General features: G+C 40.4%; 1 protein-coding gene across 2 annotated transcripts in view; it reads left to right on the top strand.

Moving 5' to 3' along the window:
- The first annotated feature begins 9,685 nt into the window (after positions 1 to 9,685).
- The window catches only part of LOC131196852 (probable mitochondrial glutathione transporter SLC25A39), a 34,873-nt gene continuing 18,155 nt past the window's right edge, over positions 9,686 to 26,403 (top strand). Inside the window, exons 1-3 of one of the 2 annotated variants that reach the window (XM_058180258.1) lie at positions 9,686 to 9,863; positions 19,990 to 20,095; positions 26,248 to 26,307. In XM_058180258.1, the coding sequence (XP_058036241.1) occupies positions 20,002 to 20,095; positions 26,248 to 26,307 (154 nt within the window). In that variant the 5' untranslated portion in view covers positions 9,686 to 9,863; positions 19,990 to 20,001. The remainder of the gene's footprint in view (positions 9,864 to 19,989; positions 20,096 to 26,247; positions 26,308 to 26,403) is intronic. The other variant, XM_058180257.1, reaches the window with a different exon arrangement.

Genomic DNA, 26,403 nt, shown 5'->3' on the forward strand with positions numbered 1-26,403 from the left:
AAGTTACACTTGCTTAAGTAAAAAACTAATTCAAAAGAATGGGGTGACTGGGATCCATTGTTTCTTTGCCTTTCTTTCACAGTTGTTTTCTTTTACACTACCCTTTATTGGAATATTAGAATCTGTGAATTAGGCCAATGTTTCTCAAAGTTGGCAAACTTAAGATGTGTGGACTTCAGCTTCCATAATCCCACAGTTTTGTGGAAGCTGATGTCTACACATTTTACAAGTTTCCAAGGTTGAAAGATATTGGATTAGATTGAAGGGAGAATTGAAGCAGAAAAAGGAATGTGTATGTATGTCATTAAAATAGCAAAGCTGTGGCTTTTCATTATGATAAGATATTTGTATAGAGCATTTTAAAATATAAGAAAGGTTCTGCTGATCAAGTCATAGGCCCATCTGGTGCAGCATTCTGTATTTACAATGCTGGATGTCTTTCGGAAGCTCATAAGTCTGGGGAGGTGGGTAACTGCACCCCTTTCACATTCACATGCCAGCACTCACTATTTAAGTAGTTCAGGGGAAAAAATACACAACCCTCCGTATGACTAACCATTGATAACCTAATTATACTATATATGAATTTGTCCAGTCCTTTTTTAAAACCATTCAAAGTGGCAGCAATTTCCACAGTTTAACTATTACATGCATTTTATGACTTTTCCTCTCTTGACCCTCAAGTCCCAATTACTGTAGTAATATGGTCATTTTTCAACCTTTTCTAGTTCTATAGCATACAAAAGAAGTAGAAACTTTATAATGTATATGGTGTGGTGACAAGCACTATACACAATACTCTAATTTAGGTCTCATCACCTATTAATATAATGCAGAGTTACAGCATTATTTATTGTATATGTTATAATAACAGTATATGTTATTACAACTGAACATTTGTATTACACACAGTTTTAATTCTTTTCTGATTGAAAGCATAGATTCTGTTTTTTTCCAGACCAATTCATGTCTGACTGACATATTTATTCATCTATTCATAACGAAAAGTATTTTTTGGACTTGTAGTATCTTTCCTAATTTAAAATAATACATTGTAGCTAAAAATCTATTAGTTCCAAACAATCTCCAAGCATTATGCATAATTTAGTTTTCTCATACTTTTAAATCTCCATTTCACCAGTTCCTCTTTCTTTCTTTCTTTCTTTCTTTCTTTCTTTCTTTCTTTCTTTCTTTCTTTCTTTCTTTCTTTCTTTCCTTCCTTCCTTCCTTCCTTCCTTCCTTCCTTCCTTCCTTCCTTCCTTCAAAACATAGTTATTCTCCTGCAGACTAACATAACTGAATAAAACTTTTTGGCATTTAGTGCATTCAGAAAATAATTCTATCCCCTTCACTTTTGTCAATTTGACCTGATTCTACATTTCAAAATTCATTTTTTTTTTCAATAACCTACACTCAGTACCCCAAAATGACAAAGTGAAGATAGAGTTTTAGAAATGTGTGTAAATTTATTAAAAAGAAAAAAATTGAAATATCACATAGGCATAAGTATTCAGACCCTTCACTCAGTACTTCGCTGAACCACCTTTGTCAGCGATTACAGCCTTGAGTCTTTTGGGGTATGACGTGGCAAGGTTTGCACACCCAGATTGGGGAAATTTCTGCCATTCTTCCTTGCAAATCCTCTCAAGCTTAGTCAGGCTGGATGGCAACCATCAGTGGACAGCCATTTTCAGGTCCCTTCAGAAATGTTCAATAGGATTCAACTCAGAGCTTTGGCTGAGCTCAGAGGGCATTCACAGAGTTGTCAGAAGCCACTCTTGTGTTGTCTTTGCTGTGTGCTTAGAATCGTTGCCATGTTGGAAAGTGAACCTTCGGGACTAGTCTGAGGCTCTAAGTACTCTAGAACAGGTTTTCACTGAGGATATCCCTCAGTACTTTACTCTGTTCAGCTTTCCCTCAACTCTGACCAGTTTCCCAGTCCCCCACACATAAAGTTGCCACCACCATGCTTCATTGTTGGGATGGTATTGGGCAGGTGATGAGTGGTGCCTGGTTTCCTCCAAACATAACATTTAGAATTGAGGCCAAACAGTTCAATCTTGGCTTCACCAGACTAGAAAATCTTGTTCCTCACAGTCTGAGAGTCCTTCATGTGGTTTTTTGCAAACTTCAAATGGGGCTTTCATGTGTTTTGCACCGTCTAGCCATAAAGCCAGATTGGTGGAAGGCTGCAGTAAAAGCCAGATTGGTGGAGGGCTTCTGGAACTCTGTCCCATCTCCACACAGGATCTCTGAAGCTCACGAAGCAACCATTTGGTTCTTGGTCACCTCTCTTACTAAGGCCCTTCTTCCCTGATAGCTTATTTTAACCAGGCTCTTGGAAGAGTCCTGGCTGTGTCAAACTTTTTCCATTTGAGAATTATAGAGACCTCTGTGCTTTTAGGAACTTTCAGTGCAGCAGAAATTTTATTGTAGCCTTCTCTAGATCTGTGCCTTGCAATAATCCTGTCTCTGTGCTCTGCAAACAGTTCCTTTGGCCTCAAGACTGTTCTGCTACAGTATGCGTTGTCAGCTATGATGCCTTCTATAGAGAGGTGTGTGACTTTCCAAATCATGTCCAATCAATTTAATTTACTACAGATTGATTTCAATCAAGGTATAGGAACATGTCAGCAATGATCAAGAGAGATGGGAGGCACCAGAGCTAAATTTCATATTGTTGCAAAGGGCCTGAATACTTATGCCAATGTGATATTTCAGTTTTTTCTTTGTAATAAATTTACAGACATTTCTAAAATTCTGTTTTCACTTTGCCATTATGGGGTACTGAGTGTAGATTAATGAAAGGGAAAAATGAATTGCAACAACTGTAGAATCAGGCTACAGCATAACAAAATTGACAAAAGTGAAAGGGGTCTGAATACTTTCTGAATACACTGTACAGGCATATTGAAGATTATTATGATTATGATGTTCCCAGGCTGTTCAGTAGCCTGTACGTCTTGTAGGCTTTGGATAAGAGTCCGGATGCTGCTAAATTAAGTGTATCCCCTGTTGTTGGCTCTTTGTCTAGATGTTCCAGTGAATTAGGGTGTCTAGAACTTTGTTCTATTTATCATGCCCACATTATGCATTTCTCCAGCTATGTAAAGGTGCTTACTATTACTGTTTCTTCTTCAGATGCCTCTCTTATTCCATTTTACATTTAAAAACTGTTCTAAATTTCTTGGTTTAGGGAAGAGGGAGAACACATCCCCTGCTTTAGGGAAGTTATATGGTCACTGGCAGTAATCCAACAGAAAAGTTTATTTCATTTTTTTTAGTTCCACATTTTTAGATTCCAGGCCCCCTTTATATGCAAGGTAATTTTATCTATTTTTCCTGATCGTATGTCTTTTGAATAAAGTCTGCATTTAGATATAAATACAATCTGAGAGCCACATAGCAGCATGTCAATAAATTTGGTCTTAAATAGTTTAATTGCTGCAGGGACTAAGTTATCCCCATACACCAACTAGCAAATCTGTTAATCCCTAGATATACTTTTCGATCTTTCATAGCTAACCCTCTTGTTTGATGATCCCAGCATGTGGCGAAGTGGAAATGAGTATCTTGGGGTTTAAATTATTTTATCTGCTCAATTATTTTACCTGCTCAATGACTATTAACTATCCAATTTGATGAATTCTCAATCCTTTGAGATGAAACCAGAATTTTCATTTATAGCAGTTTATTTCTAGGCATTCTCTATCATCATACCTCAAAAGTTCCTTGACACTTCTATATACAGATTTAAAATCAAAACAATAGCTGTATAATCAAACAAGAAGAAAACCTTCTGTGCACGAAATCCAACTGCACCTTCTATAATTTTGTAAACAACAAACTTAAAAGACTCGAGATCCATCCCACCCCTAAAAGGACTTAATGGTAAAGAATGCAATGCTGAAACAGTTAAAGTAAACCTCTTTAACACATTATTTGGCTCAGTCTTTGTAAACAGCAATGGCTCATGCCCAACATTCCCTAGTCGTACCACTAATAACTACAATGATCTAACACAAATGGATTTCACAGAAGATAACGTTGAAAAGGCACTACGCAGACTAAAACCATCTCTATCTATCTTAAAAAACATTTCCACTGCTATAGCAGAACCCCTAAGCATAATCTTTGAAAAATCCTTCAGAAACAGCTCCCTACCCAACCTAAGGTCATTAGCCATGGTCATCCCTATCTTCAAAAAAGGAGACCCCAGCCTAATTGAAAATTACAGACCAATCTTTTTATGCTGCATCACCTGCAATGTCATGAAATCAATCACTAACCAATCCATTACCCTCCACCTATTAACAAACAACCTACTCCCTAATAAACAATTTCAGAAAATAGTTTCAGAAAAAAATTATCCTGTAATCTACAACTTACACTGCAAAAACATATGGACTACAAATCTCAATCAGGGCAAAGCAATAGATGCAATTTACATAGACTTCTGTAGAACCTTTCATTCAGTGGTACATGACAAACTACTTCTAAAACTAAAATCCTATCTCTAGACCCCTACATAATTGGATAACTGTGTTCCTGTCAAACAGACAACAAGTAGTCAAAATAGGGAGTGCCCTATCAAATCCTGCACCTGTAAATAGCGGTGTCCCCCAAGGCAGCGTTCTAGGACTAACACTCTTTATACTATACATAAACAACCTTTGCAATCATATTATAAGCAACTGTGTTCTCTTCGCTGATGTTGTAAAAATATTTAACACCACTGATAATGCTGCTACCCTTCAAAAAGAACTTGACTTTGTGTTGGAATGGTCAAACAATTGGCAACTCCAAATCTCAACCAACAAATGTTCTGACATTGGCAAAAAGAATCAGAACACAAAATACAAGCTGTGTGGACATAACCTTGTAGATGACCCTCACTCTGTCAAGGACCTTGGAGTACTTATATCAAATGATCTAAGTGCCAAAGCCCACTGTAACAACATTGTCAAAAAGGCATTAAGAGTTATAAATCTAATCTTGCGTAGTTTCTTCTCCGGTAATATCACACTACTAATCAGAGCATACAAAACATTTGCAAGACCAATTCTCGAATTCAGCTCATCTGTCTGGAACCCACACTGCATTTAGGACATTAATACAATTGAACGTATCCAGAAATATTTCACAAGGCCTCTACTCTTCTGCTCGCAACAAAATACCTTATGCCACCAGACTTAAAATTCTGGGCCTAGAAAACTTAGAGCTACACCGCCTTTGGTTTGACCTAAGCATAGCTCATAAAATTATCTGCTACAATGTCCTACCTGTCAATGATTACTTCAGCTTCAACCACAACAATACACAAGCTCACAATAGATACAAACTTAAAGTGAACAGCTCCAAACTCGATTGCAGAAAATATGACTTCAGCAACAGAGTTGTCAATGCCTGGAATATACTACCTGACTGTGGTTTCATCCCAAAACCCCCGAAATTTTAACCTAAGACTGTCTACTGTTGACCTCACCCCATTCCTAAGAGGTAAGGGGCGTGCATAAGTGCACCAGCATGCCTACTGTCCCTGTCCTAATGTTTCCTCTAGTTGTATCTATTTTATGTATTAAACTCATGCTTATAATTATATAAATTATCTCATACGTTCTTGATAAATAAATAAATAAATCTGTTCTATTTGGCAGAAAGGTTCTTAGCATTTGTGTAACAGCAAGACTGGCTCAAGAATTCTGGGAGTTGAAGTCCACGAGTCATAAAAGGGTCATAGTTCCCCACTCCTGCTCTAAACAGCTACCAAATCAAAAAATAAAGATAAAAAAATAAAAAACCATTCCCCTCCTCCAGATAATATCCTTAAAGAATGTGCTTTGCACCAGAAATCTCCTTCATGTGCAGATATTTTGTACAGCTCTTCTTTGTCCAAAAGATATTTGAATACCTCAAAAATTTAAATTGTTCCTCCCAACACAACCATACATTGAAACTACCTGTCTAATCGGGATTGGTTATGAAATAAGTAACATTTCCAATGAAGCCCTCTCAAAATCTGGATTTTTCCATCCCACAGACCACATTATGTTTTCTTCTGGATCTCTGATTTGTCTTTGTTGATATTATTAGTGCCAGCATTAGTGCCAACATTATTATAACTATTGACTCATCACTCATATTACCTACCAGTCTATCTAGATTCTAGAGAGTGCATAATATACACAGTCTTTACATCAGGCGATTGCACCAGGTAGTCAATTGCAACATGTACCATACCTGTCCATCTATGCCTTTAATAATCAAATCTACCAAACTCTTCACCCAGATGCATATCAGATCCTCCCAAGGATCAGATCTTATTTGAGAGATTCTTTCCCTCTATCTCGGAGCAATGTCCTCCTATGCTATTTCATTCTCCATGAATGTTGAGTCAGAACTTGAGGTCAGATGCTACTATTTCTGTCAACAAGCTCACTCTGTCCTAGCATCTTCAATTCTATTACTTTGGCCATAAGCAAACAAACCTCGGCCAGGAGGTCACCGTCTTCATTACAGATTCAGAACTTTTGCTCAGTAGGGAGACTGTCATGCATTAGACACATGTTATAACGGATTAGTCAACCCCCAAATCCCTCCTTGTAGTTATTTGCTAGGTTTTAATTAAAGTACTTAATCAAATTCTTTATATAACTTATTTATTTAATCTCCAGTCTATCTTGATTATATGAAAACTCATAGCACCTCAAATTTATCTGGTAAAGTTGTTTAACTGCCGTTTCTGGAATACCCCATGTGATTTTTATTAAACATTTCTCTCATAATAGGTTCACCATTGATGAAAGGTCCAGTTCTCTGAGTAAAAAGAAGGTTGATCAATCTACCTCCATCTCTTGCTGTGTATTCTGAATCTACCACACTATTATGAAATTAAGTGGCTTTCCTCCAGAAGACCAGCTCTTGAAATTGCTTGTAGAAAAACTCCAAAGACAGTGAAGAAATCCTTTCAGTGACCTTCTTATATGCCAGGTATTCTTCCAGAAAGAAATATCACTTCTTCAATGTCACTTCTTCTTTTTCTATCCCCTTATTAAAAAAAAACACACCAGGTACAGGGGTATAGTCCACTAGACACATTAGATTGCGCAACAATCCGTTTCAACACTCAGGTAAAACCATCCCCTATGCAGTACAAATGGTGGCAAAAGCAACCATTTATCTTTTTAAAAGCAACCTCATATCTTTTGAATATGAACCTTGAATTTTGTTCTAAATAATGTAATTAAAATTGGAGCTGGCTGTAAGCATAGCTGCTTTCATTTGGCATCCACACCTCTTCCGAAACCATCAACAGCAGCCTGTTAAGCCAGCCAAACAACTAGCTTAATTTCAAGACAAACATTTTTTTTCCACTGCAAATGTAGTTCAGGAAGGAAAGGATAGCCACATTAAATTCAACTATGGTTGAGTAAGGGGCAATTTAGGGGTAACTCTGAGGGTTGACAACTGTCACCAAATATTCTGAATAATGAAACAGAAACAGGAAGCTGGAACTAGCTGGAACGTTTCTGCAAAAACCGTCCAAGGTGAAAAAGCAATCCACACACAAAAGCACAACTTAAAAAACAGGTTTGGATGGCTTAATCGATACACCCTCCTGGTACTCAGTCATAAATCTACAGGAAAGTGGTGTTAATGCCAGTCACTTTTGACCACCAGTGCAGTGGCCCCTTGGAAACTCATATTAGCCAGGTATAAAACAATCGCCCTTGAGTTGCCCAGCAGGAACATACGGTAGTTAGGCTGATCAGAGATAAAACCTGGCCTCCAGTATCCCCTGCATCGGCCATGTTTTAAGATGAGAGAGGATATAATAATTCGATCTCTTTGCTTGCTGTCAATCTGAAACGGAAGTTTAACTCTTCAGTCTGTTTCACCACTGTTGATAAAGAAGAACTGATAGTTTTTCACTAGGACTCTATCACTCCCATTAATCCTCCTACACAAGTTGGTTTCCTTTTTATATTTCTGACTGGCTTGACCCAACTCTTGGCCACAGGGAGGGTTGAGTTTAAAAATAATTCCACATGCAGAGTTTGAGAGAGAATAAGCCTTTTTTAAAAAAATGTGCCTTCACATCAGCTTTTTTTTATTCCTAGCAAGGTAACCTAGTTGCTTTGTGAAGAACACAAGGTCTACCAGTTTTTAGCCTAGTGCTTCAATCACTACACTAAACTGGTTCTCAAGTCAATTACAATCCTGTCCTAGAAATGGAGATTTTGTTAATTCAGATTGGGAGTTCTAGACCCACCTTGAGCACAAAGTTTCTGAGAGAGGGTTGTTCAATTTTGACATAGATGGCCTCTTTGACCGCTTTCAAATAGCAGTCCTCTCTATCCCAAATTTGGACTTTGCTATCTTCAAAAGAGTGACATTTGTCTTTTGCCCAGTTTGTGACTGGTTGTTTTATCCTTGGAGAGAACAAGCTTCTGCCTTAGTTTATTGTCGGGTTTGAAGTGTTCTGAACGTTCCTTCCCCCTCTCTCGGTATTTTGCTTCAAAATTCCTCTTTATCACACTGAGCTAACTCAGCTCATCTACCAAAGGGAACCATATAGAGGAATACAGAGGCTCAACACCAGTGGTGGGATTCAGCCAGTTCGCACCACTTCCGGAGAACCGGCTGTTAATTGTCTGAGCAGTTTGACAAACTGGTTGTTGGAAGAAATCATTAGGGCAGAGAACCGGTTGTTAAATTACTTGAATCCCACCACTGTTCAGCACTGATGTATGGGAAGGTTCTGAATCAAGGAATTCCCTAAGTCAGTACTAAATTGGAGACAAAGGAGTCATAGAATCTCTGGTTTCTTAGGGAATCGACAGTCTACAGCCCTATACACCAGTTTATTTCAAAATCTGTCTGCCACATAAACAGGTATTTTGTCTGAAAGTAACTTTCTATTAAAAGCCCATGTGTTTTGACTTCAAGTATTTCTTCCTCCAAATAAATTAAGATAGATGCACCCAGTATTCCGTTTCCAAATCAGAAATCTCTCTTGCTTGGAAACCAATGTTTGCAACAACAAAAAAATGCAAGCTGTGATCAAGAAGAGCCAATCTGATCTATTGGCCAAGAGATTATGCTTGAAACCACGAAAGTTGAATTTTAAGCCTGCTTTAGGCATGAAGCCAATTGGATAATTGCTTTAGGCATGAAGCCACTCTCTAAAGCCAACAACTATTAAAAAACAAATATAAATGCAAGAAATTTTTATTTAATTACATTATTATGTAACGTACGTAATAATATATATTACATATATACGTGTATGTGCTGCATGTGTGGTATTTTTTATTTATTTATTTTTCGTCAAGCATGTATTTTATGATACAAGTGTAAACATAATTATAAACACATATAAAAGGGTACGAATAAAAGAAACATTAGGACAGGGACGGTAGGCACGATGGTGCGCTTTTGCATCACCGGTCGTAGAAAATCAAAGGTTTCCCCATTAAGACTTGCGACCAACGCTCGTGAAAATGAGTTCCTCCTCGCCAAACCAAGCAGCGGGAGGAATCGCGCGCGCCTGCGCTTGAGCAAAGGGATTAGCCTCACTGGCGCCCTAGGCCCTCTGCGCCCGCCTTTCCCCTGACCAATCAGGAGGCGGCAAGCGCCGCCTTTCCCAAAATCAGCCGCTGGGAAGCGCTGCGCAGCTCCTGCCAAGTTCCGGGCGCGCGCTTCTCGATGACGCCGCCGCTGTTTCTCCAATCCCGGACATTCGGGTGACCGAGCTCGTGCGAGCGTGGGTCTCGGGGAATCCGGACGCCTCGCCTCGTGGATGCATTAATGGATGCATCGGGCGCAGAAGTAGCAAGCGTGCTTATGGCTAGAGTGAGGAGGTGAGGGGGGGGGCAGAGGTGGTGCGGCGCAGGCGGGTCAAGGGCCTTGAACGTGAACAAGGCTGTCACTGGGCCTTGAGCGGAGATCGTCCGAGGCAGGACAGGAATGCGAAAATTGGACGGGGGGCGGGCGGCCACTGTGTGTAGTTTATTAGGGTGCAATACTTGCGGTGCTCCTGTCCTGGGGACCGAGGGAGAGCCCTTTTGGATTGCACCACAGTTTTCCAAATCCAGGTTTTCTAGAGTGATAGATAAATGCCTTCGGGAAGTCTGCAGGTGAGGCATAAAAGGTAACAACTCTACCTTCAGTGTCCATTTCCAGCACCTGGTATTCAGGATATGCTGCTCCTAATTCGAAGTTATTAATTGAACAGTTACAGCTAAGAGCCACTCTTTAGCCTATATGTAAGATGGTATGATGCAACAGTAACCAATAGCTTAGGTTAAGTAGTACGTGCATGTCTGTCCTTCATTTTATTTATATATATATGTATGTATGTATGTATGTATGTATGTATATGATGCCCTTTTAGGACTCATATTTTTAAAAAAGGTAAATTATATCCTGTCTTTTAAAGCAGCGGTCACCAACTGGTGGTCCATGGACCACTAGTGGTCCATGAGGAAATTCTGGTGGTCCACAGAAAAATTATTTGCATTTTTTATATTGCACTAAATCAGGGATCCTCAAACTATGGCCCCTGGGACGGATATGTGCAACAAATGTGTTGATGCACAGAGTCTCTCCCTTCGGGGTCTTTTTGTGTAGGTCAGAGGGGAGCAGAAATTCTGATCTGGGGTCTGCTTCAGCCTCCTGGTGCGGGGCGTTGGGCAAAGGCTGGAGGAAAGTGCTGCTGGTGGCAAAGCCGGAGGGCCTTTTTCCAGTGGGATTGCCTCATGGCCTGGAACTGGCTGAACATCTCAGCCAGCTGAGCCTCCAGGCCAGTACCTGGGCTTGCACTCCTGCAGGTCTTCCCTCTGGTTGGAAAGCCTACTCGTAGTCCTCAGTGAGGTACTTCTGCTGAGCCTCCTTCTTGGTCAGATCCAATTTGAACTGAGCCAGCTGTTTGTCAACTCTTTCTCATGGTTATTGCTTAGCTCCAGCAACTGCTTCCTGTTGGGCCCTAAGGAGCCCGGGTGAGGCGGTGAGGAGTAGCTGGGAGGGGAAGGGCGAGTAGAGGATGGTGAGGTGGCCCTCGACATGAGTGACAGCGAGTTGAGCATGCCCACCCAGTCACATGACCACCTAGCCACACCCATCCACCTGGTCATTAGGCAGATCATATTAAAAAGTAGGATTAAAAATTATGAATTTAGTGGTCCCTGAGGTTCGAAAGGTTGGGGACCTCTGTTTTAAAGCAAATTCTCCCAGTTGAATGCTGTCTCAAGGTGTTTTCAGCATTTTGTCCAGAATTATGAGAATTATTGGGAATTTTTATAGTAGATGCTAGGTTATGAAAAGTGGTAAAGGGCATTGCTTTTTTTATTAATCTCCTTGGCAGTTTTGGACCTCTACCCCCTGAAAGAATAGGAAGGGTTGAAGGATTTTTTTTCACCTTTGAAAAAGTAAATGCTGAAGCAAGATTCAGGAAACAGCAGAATAACAGATCTTAGAAGTATGCTACTCCAACCCCTGCTCAAGAAGGAGACCCTATATCATTTCTGACAAATAATTGTCCAATCTCTTCTTAAAAACCTTCAGTGATGGAGCACCCACAACTTGTGAAAGGAAGCCAGTTCACTGATCAATTTTCTGTCAAGAAATTTCTTCTTATTTCTAGGCTGGTTGGCTCTCCCTGCAAGACAATTAATATATTTATGTGATACTTTGTTGATGGAGAGGATAGATCACTGCATTGGCTATTTATGTAATGCAGGCTTTTAAACATTTGTTTGATTTTCTTTGTCTGATATAGTCTAGGGCAGGGGTCTCCAACCTTGATCCTTTAAGACTTGTGGACTTCAACTCCCAGAGTTCCTCAGCCAGCTTTGCCAAGTTTTGCCCCTGGTATAGGGTTTCCTGCTTGAGCAGGGGGTTGGACCAGAAGAATTTGAACAACCCTTCTAACTCTGGTATTCTGTTATTCTTGCTTAAAAATAGTCAGCATCCTTTGCATGAAAGCCAAACACTAATGAGCATGAAGTGCTCATAATTAAACTCACCCTCCCGAACCAATACCCTCCACATCTGGTGGACTCATGAAGTTGTAGTTTAACCACTCTGGAGGAGACCAGCTAGCAAATGATAACTTACAATATATTTGCTGCATCTATTCAGATGCAAAAGAAAAGAGGAGCAATATATCATCCAAGAAATGTATATATGTGAGGCACAAAATAAACATTAAGATATAAGTGCCTAGAATTGGGAAGTGCATCTGGATAGATTCCTTCTCTATGATTTGAATTGGTGTATACTTCATTGGGCTTCTGTAGCCAAGAATGAAATGTATGACCTTAAAGCTGACAGTGATATATATCTGATGGTATCACGAGATATTTGGAGGTCAAGACCACAGAAATATGCTTTAGTTGGAATGGAACCCAGGATGCCAGTAAGGGAATAGGAGGGAGAGATCAGTCTGTGCACAATTAGACATTCAACCATGACCATACCGTAAATGTTCAATTGTTTTGAATATATTCATATTCTTTTATTACACGTGATTTTCAAAGTTTTTATTTCTACATGCAATTATTAAGGATTTTAGAGGTGATAAAGTAATACAAAAACTTTTCCTGGGGAAACCTGCATGAAAAATAATATTTGCAGATTGTAAGGAACTGGAGTGAGAGAATTTGGAAATCTATATAAAGAGCAAATTCTAGTTGCATTTTTAAATAACTTTGTTGATATGTGTTTGCAAACTTCCAAGCCTAACTATTTATTCTTTAGGATAGGATCATTAAACTCTTATTGCTGGCCCAGCCTTAAGGAATCCGACTGAAATTTGGAATCTTGTGATACAAAGAGGCCTTATTTTAAGTAAAGCAAATATGAACTATTACCTTTCCCCCTTTCTCTACTTGTTTATGCAATCTGGAATTCCAGATAAAAACAACTTTAGCTATTAAAGCACTAGGTCATGCTAAATTAGTTTTTGACTTTGATTTTAATTATAGTTTTTTCCAGAAAGGCTAGAGAAATGGACTTTGATCAGCATGTTGAGAATTTTGATCAAAAAGCCTCTATCATTCCCCTCATAGCTACTCTTTCTAGTTTTTCTGGGAGGAGGGGATAATTAGAGCACAGGTGACACAAACACTGTTACTCAGGGAGTGATATTGTAATAGAATTCTACATTATTGTCTTTGACATAGTTGATCAACGTTGGATTCAAATACTTTTTTACTAACTGAATTGGAGCTTTTATCCAAAAATATAAATTTACCTTACTATACAGAAAAAGAAAATCGTATATTAGTTGCAAGCAGTTTCTGTAGGCAACAGGTTTTATACATCCTGCTAAGCCATAATTTGTGATTTTATCACATTGAGTAAATCCAGTCATTATGGCTATAAACCATGGTGTGCGACTTAGCATATTATATGAATCCAAGTAGTTTATTCAATTACGATTGAATAATCCATAGTTTAGTGTAGTTTGCGACAGCCACACCCATTCAATGATAGTTATCAATGAGCCTTTGTGTGTGTGTGTGTGTGTACACACACACACACAAAACTCATTTTTTTTGACCTGATCTTTTTTGGCCTGATCTGAAGCCTTTTATGCATCATTCCTATGTCAAAAACCAGTTGACCAATTTGCCTCTATAGTCAATAAAAAACAGGAAAATTGGTTTTTGTTTTGTTTGCTAGCAGATAGCAGCAGAAGGAGCTTTACATGTGAAGAGATATTAAATGATGAAAATTAAAGCTATCTAAGTCAGTTATATGACAGTCAGCCCAATTTGTGCCTCTCAATGAATCTATTTCTATTTGCACAAACTTGATTTATGTTAAACTATGTTTATTTATCATAGCTATGGGGTTTGGGTTCTATAGTATGCTAAACTAAGAAACATCATGAAGGCTTTGTCTACTGAAGCATCAGCAATTAGTATATTATATTTGGAAATCCAAAGTTGAACATCCAACAATTGAAAGAAGCGGTGCTTGAGAGGGTAACATGGAGAGCACTTGCCTATAAAATCACCAAAATTCAAACATGACTAAATGGTTAAAATAATACTAGGAAATCTATATTGTAGACCAGGGGTGTCAAATTGGCGGCCTGCAGCCCGGATGCTTCACACACAGGCCACACCTATCCTAGTTCCGCAAATGTCACATGATGGCAATGTGACGCAGCAAGTTTGACACCCGTGTTGTATTCCAAGCATGCACAACTTAAAGAGGAGTGGGGGGGGGGAGCCCATTGATACCTTAAAAATAATCACAGAAGAGTATCTGGTGTGCTGAAGAGTAGCTGTTTGGTAGCTACTGGTAGTGGCTTTGCGCAGCAGCAACAGTGGAGCTTCGAGGCTCATAGCAGCGTGTCCTTCAGAGTGGAGAAGGCTGTGAATAACTAGGCAGTGGCAAATCCTTCCTAAAGGCATGGTTTGGTGGCAGTGGATTTGTTAGTGGATTCAAAACAGCTGACAGGACACACAAGGCTAGTGATGGCATTCCGGAAGAAACAGTTCTTGTGTCTAGTTGTTCTGGTGTGCAGTGCTCTATAGCGTCGTTTTGAGGGTAGGAGTTGAAACCCTTTATGTCCAGGATGTGAGGGGTCTGCAATATTTTCACAGCCGTCTTTTTGGCTCGTGCAGTATACAGGTCCTCAGTGGAAGGCAGGTTGGTCGCCATTGTTTTTTCTGCAGTTCTAATTATCCTCTGAAATCTTTGTCTGTCTTGTTGGGTTGCAGAACCGAACCAGACAGTTATAGAAGTGCAGATGATAGACTCAGTAATTCCTCTGTAGAACTGGATCTATATACAGTAAGTGTGTACCATGAGAGATGGGGGCGGGGGCGGGCGAAGGATTCATGCCAAAGCAGTAACTTAGGCTGAAGCGTAATTATCTCACACGCTGCAATATGGGTGAATATGGTGATGAAGTTCAAATTACAGTAGCAGTAAGGCTAGCAAAAAGAGAGAAAAAACAAGAATGTAAGTGTGTCATATTATTCATACTGTTGCAAGATCTATTTTAAAAAGTCATTCAGTGAATCACAGATAAGGATTATAATACCTTGTAAAGTCAAATGGATAACCTGGCAGTCGAGGAAAACAAAGCAAAAGTTGGATGACCTTGCCACTATCAGAAATAAACATAAGAACCAAGTGTAAATGCAGTCTTGTAATTACTGGTGTGTTGTGGTGGGAATTAGTGACTGGATCTCTTTCTTTTCAAAATTTGGTGTTCTGCCATGCTGACTTTGTTTCTCAGCTTTAGTGGCTTTAAAGATGGAAGGGTATTATCTTAAGGACCTTTGGCTGTGTTAGTGAAATGGCTTTCATGCTTATTATATGGAATTACTGTTAAGCATGTCTGTCTCTCCTATTTACATTTTTAGCCATAGACTTCTGATATTTAATGGCTTATTCTGCAATCCAGCTATTTTTATTCAAAATAAAAAATACCAGATGTTCCAAATAACCTAACAGTATTATTGTTGGAAGCTAGGCAGACTGAGCAGTTCCCTTTAAAACAAAGTGAAGTGACCATGTTACACTTTCATCCTGTGCTTTCTGTAAGTTGCTCAGATGCTGCTGCTTATCGTTGTTAAGCTGGCATCATTATGCCATCTTCTGAGGGGCTAAATGTCTCAGAAGGGAGGCCTCTCCCATTTCTGTAACTGCAGATAATAGTCATGTCAACTGAGAATGAACGCAAAAGAATATCTCCTGGGCGGGATTGCTTCAAGTCACTGAAATCTGTTGTGCAAGTAGATGCACCAGTATTTTCTGAGCTCATTTATATTACTCTTGCACAAAGTAAATAACTTTCAATAAAGGAGAATATTTGTAGTTCAAGGTTGAAATGAGGGATCCTTGGTGCTCTCTGAGCTTGGTTGTTTTCTTGCTGACGTTTCATTACCCAAGACTAGTCTATGTTACTTAGTTTGGGTAATGAAACATCTCAGGGGTGAAATCTAAAAAAAATTCCCTGCTGGTTCTGTGGGCGTAGCTTAATTAGTGGGTGTGGCTTAGTGGTCAGGTGACTGGGTGGGCGTGGCCAATAATATTAAATAATAAAAATAATAAACAAAGTACACAAAACAATAAGATGTACCAAAAACCAACTTTCACACTTTAAAACACACACAACACAACACAACTGATTCACACACAATGTAAAAGCAGCTGCACTTCATCCAAAATAGCCTCTGCAACAAGCAGGAACCTCACACAGCCACGAAAAGCTCAAAAACCAACTTTCACACTTTACACACACACACAACACAACACAGCACAGCACAGCACAGCACAGCACAACACAACACTGACTGACGCACAATGTAAAAGCAGCTGCATTTCATCCAAAATGGCCTCTGCAAGAAGCAGGAACCTCACGTAGCCACAAAAACCTCAAAAACCAACTTTCACACTTTACACACACACACAATACAACACAACTGACTCACGCGCACACACAAAATGCCACGTACAGCTTTCTGAGATTTTATGTGTTTGTGTAGTTAGAGTGAAACACTACAGAAACACACCAAATCTTAGAAAGCTGCACAAATATTTTATTTTATTTTATTTTATTTATATCTTTAGATAAAAGCAGCTAAATTTAAAACTTCCTTAACTTTAAATTTCTATGTCTAAAAAAAAAACACCTCCTTAAAAAAACCCCAATTAACTTTTTTTTTAAAGCTCCCTCCCCCCTAAAAAACCCCAGTTACTTAACTCAATTCAAGGGACAAAGCAGGCAGATTGAGTTGCTCACTGATGAGTTGGATTGCAGGCAGGGAGATTGAGTTGCTAGCTGATGCAATTGATTGCAGCAGCCGAAGCAAGGCAGGAGCGAGCCCGAAAGAATCAGAAGCTGCCAAGTAGGCAAGTGGGGACCGGGTGATTAAGTAGGCATGGGCCGGGGGGGGGAGGGATTTTTGCTACCGGTTCTCCAAACTATCTGCCCCCATTGCTACCAGATCACTTGATCCGGTCCGAACCAGGAGCATTTCACCTCTGAAGCATTTGCAAGAAAACGACTAAGCTCAAAGAGCACCAAGGACTCCTCAGTAAATACCTTCACTGTAATACAAATGTCTTGTTCATAACATGGTAAAGCAACATATATTTTTATATATGTTTATAATGAGACCCATTCATTCATTGCATGCCCTAATTTTGGTGGTTAATTATTCTGCTTTCAGAATGATTTTAACTTTTTCCCAGATTGTAGAAGGTCTTTAATAAATTGTTTTCCTGCTTTTGCTTCTAAATTGTTGTGATTATCCATCAGAAGTGGGAATCTTACAAACTCTACATGTCCCTGGACCTTGATATTGCATTTCTGTATTGTGACAGCAAAAGGGTTAAATTTCAGCACAATGATTTCAGTTTTGCTTTTCAGAATTTCAGGTGGGTCCCATCCCTATGCATAGGCATCCACCAAAAAGAGCCAAAAACTTTTAGCTCCATCTTTTCAAATGATACTGCAAAATTGCTAGATAGCTTCCTATGGCCACTCAGAAGGTCAGAAGGTGGAATGGCAATCTTGAATCCTCAAACATTGGTCATATCTGTTTAATGTGGTAATGTAAGAACTTTCTGAATGTCAGCGGCTTAAATACAAGGCTTGGATACTTGTATTTCCAAATATCAAGTCAAGGCCAAGAACAGTATGCTGTGTTTCCCTGAAAATACAACTTACCCCGAAAACAAGCCCTAGCCCGATTTTCATGCCTGCGCCTAAAATAAATCCCACCCTAAAAATAAGGCCTAGTTAAGCCCCGCCCACTGTCTGGTTGTATGAGGTGGGGCAAGGCACAGCCATAAAAACTAAGCTAGGGTGAGGGGGTGTAGAGGATGAAACAAGGCACTGGGGTGCAGAGCTGCCCTATGCACCCTGCACTGGCTTACCTGAGGGCCCTGCAGCTAGGCCATCAACTTCCTGACAACTGCCTTGTTTTACGGCGGCAGCTCCAGAAACCCAGTCTAGGACCCCACATGGTCACCGGCCTGCTTCTCCTTGCTCGCCGCTGCAACGGAGCAGGAGGCTGAGTGACGCATATGGGGTCCTGGACGGATCTGCTGGAGACACCGCAAGGTGAGATCAGAATATTTATGGCCTGTCTGTTGGGTGTTCAGGTAAGCCAGGGCAGAGGGGCAGCTCTGCATCCCCTGCCTTGCTTCATCCTCCACCCCCAACGACTTCGCTTTGTAGCTGCTGCACTGGTGCATCACTCAGCCTCCTGCTCCATTATGACAGCGAGCAAGGAGAAGAAATGGCAAAGAATGAAGAAGAATCAAGCGAGGTGGTGGTGGAGGTGGAGGTCAAATCAAGGCAGGGGCTATGGAGCTGCCCCATGCGCCCTGCACCAGCTTACCTGAGGGCCCTTCAGCCAGGCCACCCATGCCAAACCCTCACACACATCCCAGGCCAGCCACATCCCTTCACTAACCTGCTTTCCAGTTCTGTTCTCCGCCATGTGCAGGGCAACCAAAGTAGTCTGTGGAACTATGGTTAAACAATAGTTTAGATCTTCCGACTTTCCAAAAAAAACCAAGATCTTTCGAAGTTGGAAGATCTGAACTATTTCAAGTCCTTCAACTGCTTTTGGCACCGCTTGTTTTTCCCACCCCACCCCAGGCTGGTCTGGTGTGTGTGTGTGGGATTGCCTTCCGCCTTCTCCGCCACACCATAAATTGGGGCTGACCATCCCCCAAGTCCTGCTGCTGTCAAAGCAAATCCCAGGCGCCGTGCTGCAATGGACAGATGAAAAGCACAGCTTTTGTCTGGAGGAGGAGGAGTGGGAAGAAGAAAAAGGGAAAGTGGCGGAGTGAAAAGCACACTGCCAGCCAGGCACTGTCGCCACAGCGAGAGAGAGAGAGAGAAAGCAAGAGAGCAATCCGATTCAACCTCTGTGTATGTGTGTGTGTGAATGTGAAAGAAGTGGGGGGGGGGAGAGAGATCTGATCCAACCTCAGAGAGTTATACCAGGGCTGGCGGTGGTGTGCTCCCCACCCCCCAGGTTTGATCAGATCATTTTCTCACTCTCTCACCCCGCCTCATGGTGGCACCAGCCATGCTCTGTGGTGGCCTGTAGCTGATCCAAAGTGTGCAAGCCAATGCCCTTTGGGCACCTGCCACCCTCTATTCCTGCTGCAGTTGACCTCAACACGGTCACCACTTCCTGTGCGCCATGGGGCGGGGGCAGGGCACTGCCCAGGTCTTGTAATGAAACAAAATAAGACCTCAAAAATAAGCCCAAGTGCTTATTTTGAGGCCCAAAAGGAAATAAGACCGGGTCTGGAAAAATTCTGTCTATTGGATATAAGCAAATAAAAAACACTTTGGCTGACATGTTCTACCATGTTTCCTTGAAAATAAGACCCGGTCTTATTTTCAGGGAAATGTGATGGAACGCTTCAGCCAAGGTGTTCTTTATTTGCTTATATCCAATAGACAGAATCTTGCGGGACTATGCTGTTCTTTCCTTGAGATATTTCTAGGGAATGGTTATCATAATACGCTGCCTACAATTTAGTTCTGGGTTGTGTTCCATCTTGTCTTGCCCTTCCCCCCCCCCCCCCCCGAAATATAGTCTATCTGTCCTGGAAAGTGTCACTTCACTGTAGTCCATCAAACAACCTCCCCCTTCCCTCACACCAAAAATGATTTTATTTTTATTGGTAGAAAATGCTGGGAGTTGAAGTCCACAAGTCTTAAAGTTTGCAAGGTTGGAGACCCCTGCTCTAGGAGCATGACTGCTCGTGTGGTTAGGAAGCTGGGTTGGAGGTTAGCAAGCCTGCATTCAAGACCGAAGTAGAGCTGTGTGGTGGGTTGAGCTCCCATCCTTCACTCCAGTTCCTGCCGAGGATATAAAAGAGCCCCAACTGGGTGTCCCACAGTCATTGGTGATGTCACTGGCTAATCCTTTCACCCCAGAAGTGCCTCGGTGCTTCTGACACGAGTGCAACATGATGTTGTATTTTCTGTAGGTGAGCAGCACAATGTCTGAAAATTCGTCTGTGAAGCTGGTGGGTATCACTCCTCTGCAGCAGATGTTGGCATCTGGGACTGGAGCCCTTTTCACCTCCCTTTTTGGTAGGTACATTGTTAACAGCAGTGTCTTTTGAATCTCATTTAAAATGTGTGCATGCATGTAAAATGTGTACAGGTGGTAGTCCTCAGATTACAATATCCCTTGGGACGGGAAACTCTGTGTTGTGACCCAGGTCCAAGTAGGTAGTAATAAACTTAGTCTGTGGAAAAAAACAAACTTTATCCTAACAGCTGGGAATTACTTCATTCCCAGCGTCGTTCAACTCAAAGTAAAACAAATGTCTCCAAAACACAAATTCTTCAGTTATCTCACAAACCTCAGTCCAATTAGGCAAAGGCACTTCCTGGCAAGGAGAAGCCACAAAAACAAAAACATACATGAAGCAGAGGACGAAGCAGAAGACGCAGCTATAACGTTGTTTTCTGGCCAGCTGAAACACCGGTGCTGATCTGTTTTAAGCCTTATGGGAGGGGCCAATCATTTCTTGGCCCTACTCCCGAGTTGTCCTCTCCGCTTGAGCTGCTCTTGCCTTCTGGCAGCTCTTCTCATGCATGCATTAGGAACAGGTTCCTCCTGTTCCTCTGCCTCACTACTTACCAGTCTCTGGAGGTTCTGGAGTCCGCACCTCACATCCCGATGGCCCTGGCCTCTTGTCAGCCTCATCACTGTCTGACTCCGTAGGTTGCTGACGGACCACAACACTCTGTTGTTAAACAACACAGTGGTAAAGTGCAATGTCATGTGACTGTGTTGTTTTGCAATGACAATTTCAACAGTGCTGGTTGCTATTTTTAAGTAAGGATCCTGCAGTTTGTTAAGTGATTGCAACTTCCTGCTTTCTTTTCTATTGAGTTTGCTTGTGGGAAGGAGAGCAGGAAAATTGTGATCATGTGGCTGTAGCTCACTGCAGCCTCATACTTTTGAGCCAGGCACTGAGATGTAGCACTAACTAGAACTCTGAGGACACACACACACACACACACACACACCTTAAGTTCAGCGTACTCATAAATGGGGTGGTTGTTGGAACAAATGGATGTAATCCAAGGATTATCTGTAGTGATAAAAATATGCAGGGTGAATTTCTGTATGAGAATCGAATTATTCTGATAGCGCTCCTGATATTTGCCCACATTTCTGTACCTCAACCCTGCTGGTCCCCAAACCCTAGATTTTCAGTGTAGTGTTGTGACATACAGTAATTTGTATTTTAATATTGGTTTATACAGTTGACCATTGCTTAGGGACTGCTTTTTCAATTAAAATACTTTATATAGGTAACGGGAAGCTTATGGCTTGTTTTAAATAGTGTTGGATTTCAGTTCCCATCATTCTTAACCAATATGATTAATGTGCAGTAAATTGGAAGTTGCGACTGAGCAATAGAGAAGCTATTGATTCCTTGCCTTATTTTAGACTGAACAATACATGCTATTTCCAGGAATTTGATTACTATATCATCTACTAAAGGTTAGGATTATGTGGCAGGTTTTCTGTGGTATGCGTGAAACAAGTGTCTGGATGAGAATGGTACCTTTCCTATAATTGGGAAACTGTAAATGCAGGTATCTTAGGACGCGGTGGCTCAGGGGCTAAGACAGCTGAGCTTGTCGATCGAAAGGTCGGCAGTTCGGCGGTTTGAATCCTAGTGCTGCCGTGTAACGGGGTGAGCTCCCGTTACTAGTCCCAGCTTTTGCCTACCTAGCAGTTTCAAAAGCACGTAAAATGCAAGTAGAAAAAATAGGGACCACCTTTGGTGGGAAGGTAACAGCGTTCCGTGCGCCTTTGGCATTGAGTCATGCCGGCCACATGACCACGGAGACGTCTTTGGACAGCGCTGGCTCTTCGGCTTTGAAACAGAGATGAGCACCGCCCCCTAGAGTCGGCAACTACTAGTACGTATGTGCGAGGGGAACCTTTACCTTTACCTAAATGCAGGTATATTCCTACTTCTGACTTGAGATTTATACTTGAATCCAAGGAACAGTTTGGGAGGAGCCTTATTTAATTTCAGAATTCTCTTTTCCATATTTTGTATCCAGAAGATCTCCCTTCTTTTATTCTCCACTATGAATGAATTTCATTAACGTAAACTTTGTATTTTCTAATTCAGTTTTTTAATTACAAAAACATTACAGTCAGCATTATTTTAAAGATGACTTAGTAATTTGTGATATTAAACTAAATATCTGTATAACAATAAAGTGCATAGTTGATTTCATACGCACAAAGAGATAGTTATATTTATGTAACACTATTAACATAACTCTTTTCAACATTATAATTCAAATTTTAAATAGTGAATTAAATGTAGACAGAATTGAACCAATCATTATTGAGCAGACATTATTGAGTAGACAGAATTGAACCAATGATTATTGCATATCAAGTGGTTGGCAACCAGCTTGCATCTATGGCCAGTTGTAGCCTCCTGTGGTCACCTTCCACTCATGCAAATGGTGCTTCGTGTATGAGTGGAGGGTGCTTGCACTCAGGCGCGAAGTTCCACTCATGCGAGTGGCAGGCACTTGCATCCATGCATGAAGCTTCACTCATGCAAGCAGAGGAAGCTTGAGCACAGGGCTCTTGTGCTCACACATGAAGCTACCCTCATGCAAGCAGAGGGTACTCATGCATGAAGCTCCATTTGCAGGAATAGAGCAAGCATCGCGCTTGCCCATTTCCGTTGTGGCCCGGTTTTAAGCAGGCCTTGGCCCACGAGTGGGCTATGGTCCGGGGGTTGGGGACCCTGCCTTAGAAGGTTCAGATACATCTAATCACTTCTAGTGTGGGAAAAATAATCAAATACTTACTATGATTAATACTACTGTAGGAACTTACAAGATGGTAAGGATAATAGATAATAACTCTCAGACTGTATCCTCAGGATTACATATTCAGTATTTCTTCTATTTCAGTCCTTGATTGAATTTAACAAATAGGCCAGTGGTGGGTTGCTACTGGTTCACTCTGGATCGGGCGAACCGGCGGTGGCGGGAGGCTCCGCCCACCCACCTGGACACTTTTGCACATGCACAGAAGTGTTGCAAGCGCGCATGCCCACAAGTAAAACAATAGCGATGGGTTTTGAAACTCGCCCCTGAAATAGGCCCAATTATGTTATTTCCAACCAGGAAAATTAAAACTACCATAATCATAAGAAATGTGTAAGGAGATCTTGGGTATGTGTTTGTTCCATAAAAATTTAACAGTTGTAGATAGTTCTCACTTAACTACCATTATTACGCCTGGAATTTTTATCATAGATGATTATAGTTATTAGGCAGGTCATCATGTGAGCTGACTCAATTTTACAACTGATTTTATGACAGTTGTAAAGTGAGTCACTGTGGTTGTTAAGCGAACCACATGGTTGTTAAGTGAATCTGTTCTCCTGAATGGGTGGGGTTTCCCCCTCCCCAAGTTGGACATTTGCAAAAAATGGTGCTAATTGTCATGTGACCGTGGGGGCACTACAATTGCCCGTAAGTGCAAGCTGGTTGCCAAGCACCGAAATGGAATCATGATTATAGGGTAGTGTGCAGCAATCATAATTTCAAGTTCATAACTTTTTTTAATTGAGTGTAACTTTGAACAGTTTTTAGGGATTGCTTATTAAACAAGGATTGCTTGTACCAGTTGTTTAAAAATGTTTAAATATTTATTTATTTATTTATTTATTTGATTTTTATACCGCCCTTCTCCCGAAGGACTCAGGGCGGTGTACAGGCAAATAAAAACAGACAAGACAATATTATATAAAATGCAAGATTAAAAAACTTATTATAATTTGCCTAAAAATTTAGAATATATAGAAGCTAAAACCCCATTTAAAATTAATAATAAAAACTATAAAATCCATAAAATTTAAGCCAGCCCCGCACGAATGAAAAGATGTGTCTTCAGTTCGCGGCGAAAGGTCCGAAGGTCAGGTATTTGGCGTAAACCCGGGGGAAGTTCGTTCCAGAGTGTGGGAGCCCCCACAGAGAAGGACCTTCCCCTGGGGGCCGCCAGCCGACATTGCTTGGCGGACGGCACCCTGAGAAGTCCCTCTCTGTGAGAGCGTACGGGTCGGTGGGAGGCATGAGGTAGCAGCAGGCGGTCCCGTAAGTACCCAGGCCCTAAGCCATGGAGCGCTTTAAAGGTCATAACCAAATAACCAATAGAAATAGCAAAGGCATTGTTATCAAAATGTTCAACAGTTTGATGGAAAATAAATTTCATGACATTAATTCTTCCCTCAAAAGTATTTTGATCCATTTCTTAATATTCTCCTTCATCTGGATGATACAATTTGAAATGTTACTGTCAACCAAACTGAAAACCTTGCCTAGGATAATAACATTCAATAATAATATCAATCTATTGCAAAAGGAAGCTTTACTTGGAATAGTTTATGTCTTGCAATAATACCTTTAACACCATCAAACAACATCTACTCTCCCAGGTCCTCGTGAAGGATTCGGTAAGTGGATAAAAATGTAAAACCCAGACTAGACATCTGGCTGACCATCGAATTAACATAATAAGTTCTGCAATTATTGAACATCTCTTTTCTGTTTGTGTTTCTTTCCAATTACTATATTATTTACTTACTCCAGTTTTAATAGTACTTTTATTGTCTAGTTCTTTTCTTGCTTAAATGTAAACATGATTTTCTGTGAAACATTTCCCATTGAATCTGCGAATACATAGAAAAACTGTCAAGATTTGCAATTAGATTGACACTATTGAAATAGTGATACATGTATTTTTCCAAACCAGTATTCCTGGAGTTCTTTTCTGTTTGGTTTTCAATGTAAACAAAGTAAAAAAAAAAGACATATGCATATATAGTGAGTGAGATTCATTTAATGTAGATGTAAAGTTGGGCCAACCAATGCTTTGAGTCCCATTAAAAAAACAAGTGATTAAAATGATTCCAAAAACCCCAAAATCTTACAAGAACAATCAGGTTTGCACAATATCTATGATTGCTGACATTCTGCAAATTCTGGTGATATTGTAAGATACTTACTGTTTGTAATGTTTTTAACTTTGGTGCAAACTATATTTTGGAATACCATGAATGTCTCACCGCTGTATCTTGATACTGTACAAAGGAAACTTTTTCTTTACCCTGATGACTGATATGTTTTTGTGGAGTTCCTCTGTTAGGCCAAGAATGGGAAATGATGGAATTTTTCTGACTTATGAACTTCAATTTCCAGAATTCCTGAGCCAGACTAGAGTTCACAAGTCATAAAGGGGCCATGGTTCCCCACTCTGTGCCAGGCTCTTAACCAAACTGTATTCCATAAGAAGCAGAACGAGAAACTCTGTGCCATTTTTCTGTTCAATATAGTTCCAAGTGTTCAGTCACCAAAAATATTTAAATAAGCTCTTTGTTTATTAATTTAGCATTGGTGCCTATAAATATGGAAAGCATGAGAAAACTATTACACAGGCTGCCTTTACATTTGAAAAATGCAACTCTGCATACTACCAGTGATCATTCCAACAGCATAGGGTTGAGTGACTTTTCTTTGTCATTCACGTTTTTGACTCAGTGAAGTTTGTTTCTATGGTATTCTTATGTGTGAATTGAATTAGAAGATATACATTGCTGTGTGCTATGATATCTGCAGTGTTTTGCCAAATTTCAATATGATAGGTACTTCCTTTAGAACATAAAGTACATGTTGTTTCTTTTTCTGTTAAGTAAATTTATTTGAGAGGAAGTATGACTGAATAGTATTTACAAAGCTCAGAAGATAAGTTGCTACACTTTTTTCAATGTCACATGGAGGATTAGTGGCATTATAATGTGTGAGTATTCTTCCTATGTACTGTTTGTTGTTGTCTCCCTATTGTACATTTGTGTGTGGGCAGTGAAAGAAAAGAAGGCTAATTTTTGCAATGTTATCATTGTGGTAGATCACCCTTCTCAAAACTGGTTTTCTCCAAATGGTGGAAATCCTTGTCTTTGACCATTTTGGCTGGAAATTCTATGGTACGTCCAGAGAAGACCGGAATGGAGGAGGCCATATCACGTCTTTATGCTTTACAGAGATATCATGAAAGACTGTATCATTTAAAACTCCTTTTCCAATACAAACCTCACTTGGACCTGAACAATACATTATTCAGTGCTTTGACATGCTATATTGCTTAAGTGTCACATAATCAAAACATTTCAATACTGTGTTTTCAGTCACACCTTTGGATGTAGTGAAAATCCGATTGCAGGCTCAGAGAACCCCATTCTCTAAAGGTAAGTAATTGCTCCTTGATTGCAGATGGAAAAGTTTACGTTATTGTGGGAGTATTCTAACCTACCGAGACTAACTCAAGTTCAAGACAGACATAC

Source organism: Ahaetulla prasina, chromosome 4 (assembly GCF_028640845.1).
Source record: "Ahaetulla prasina isolate Xishuangbanna chromosome 4, ASM2864084v1, whole genome shotgun sequence".
Lineage (NCBI taxonomy): Eukaryota > Metazoa > Chordata > Lepidosauria > Squamata > Colubridae > Ahaetulla > Ahaetulla prasina.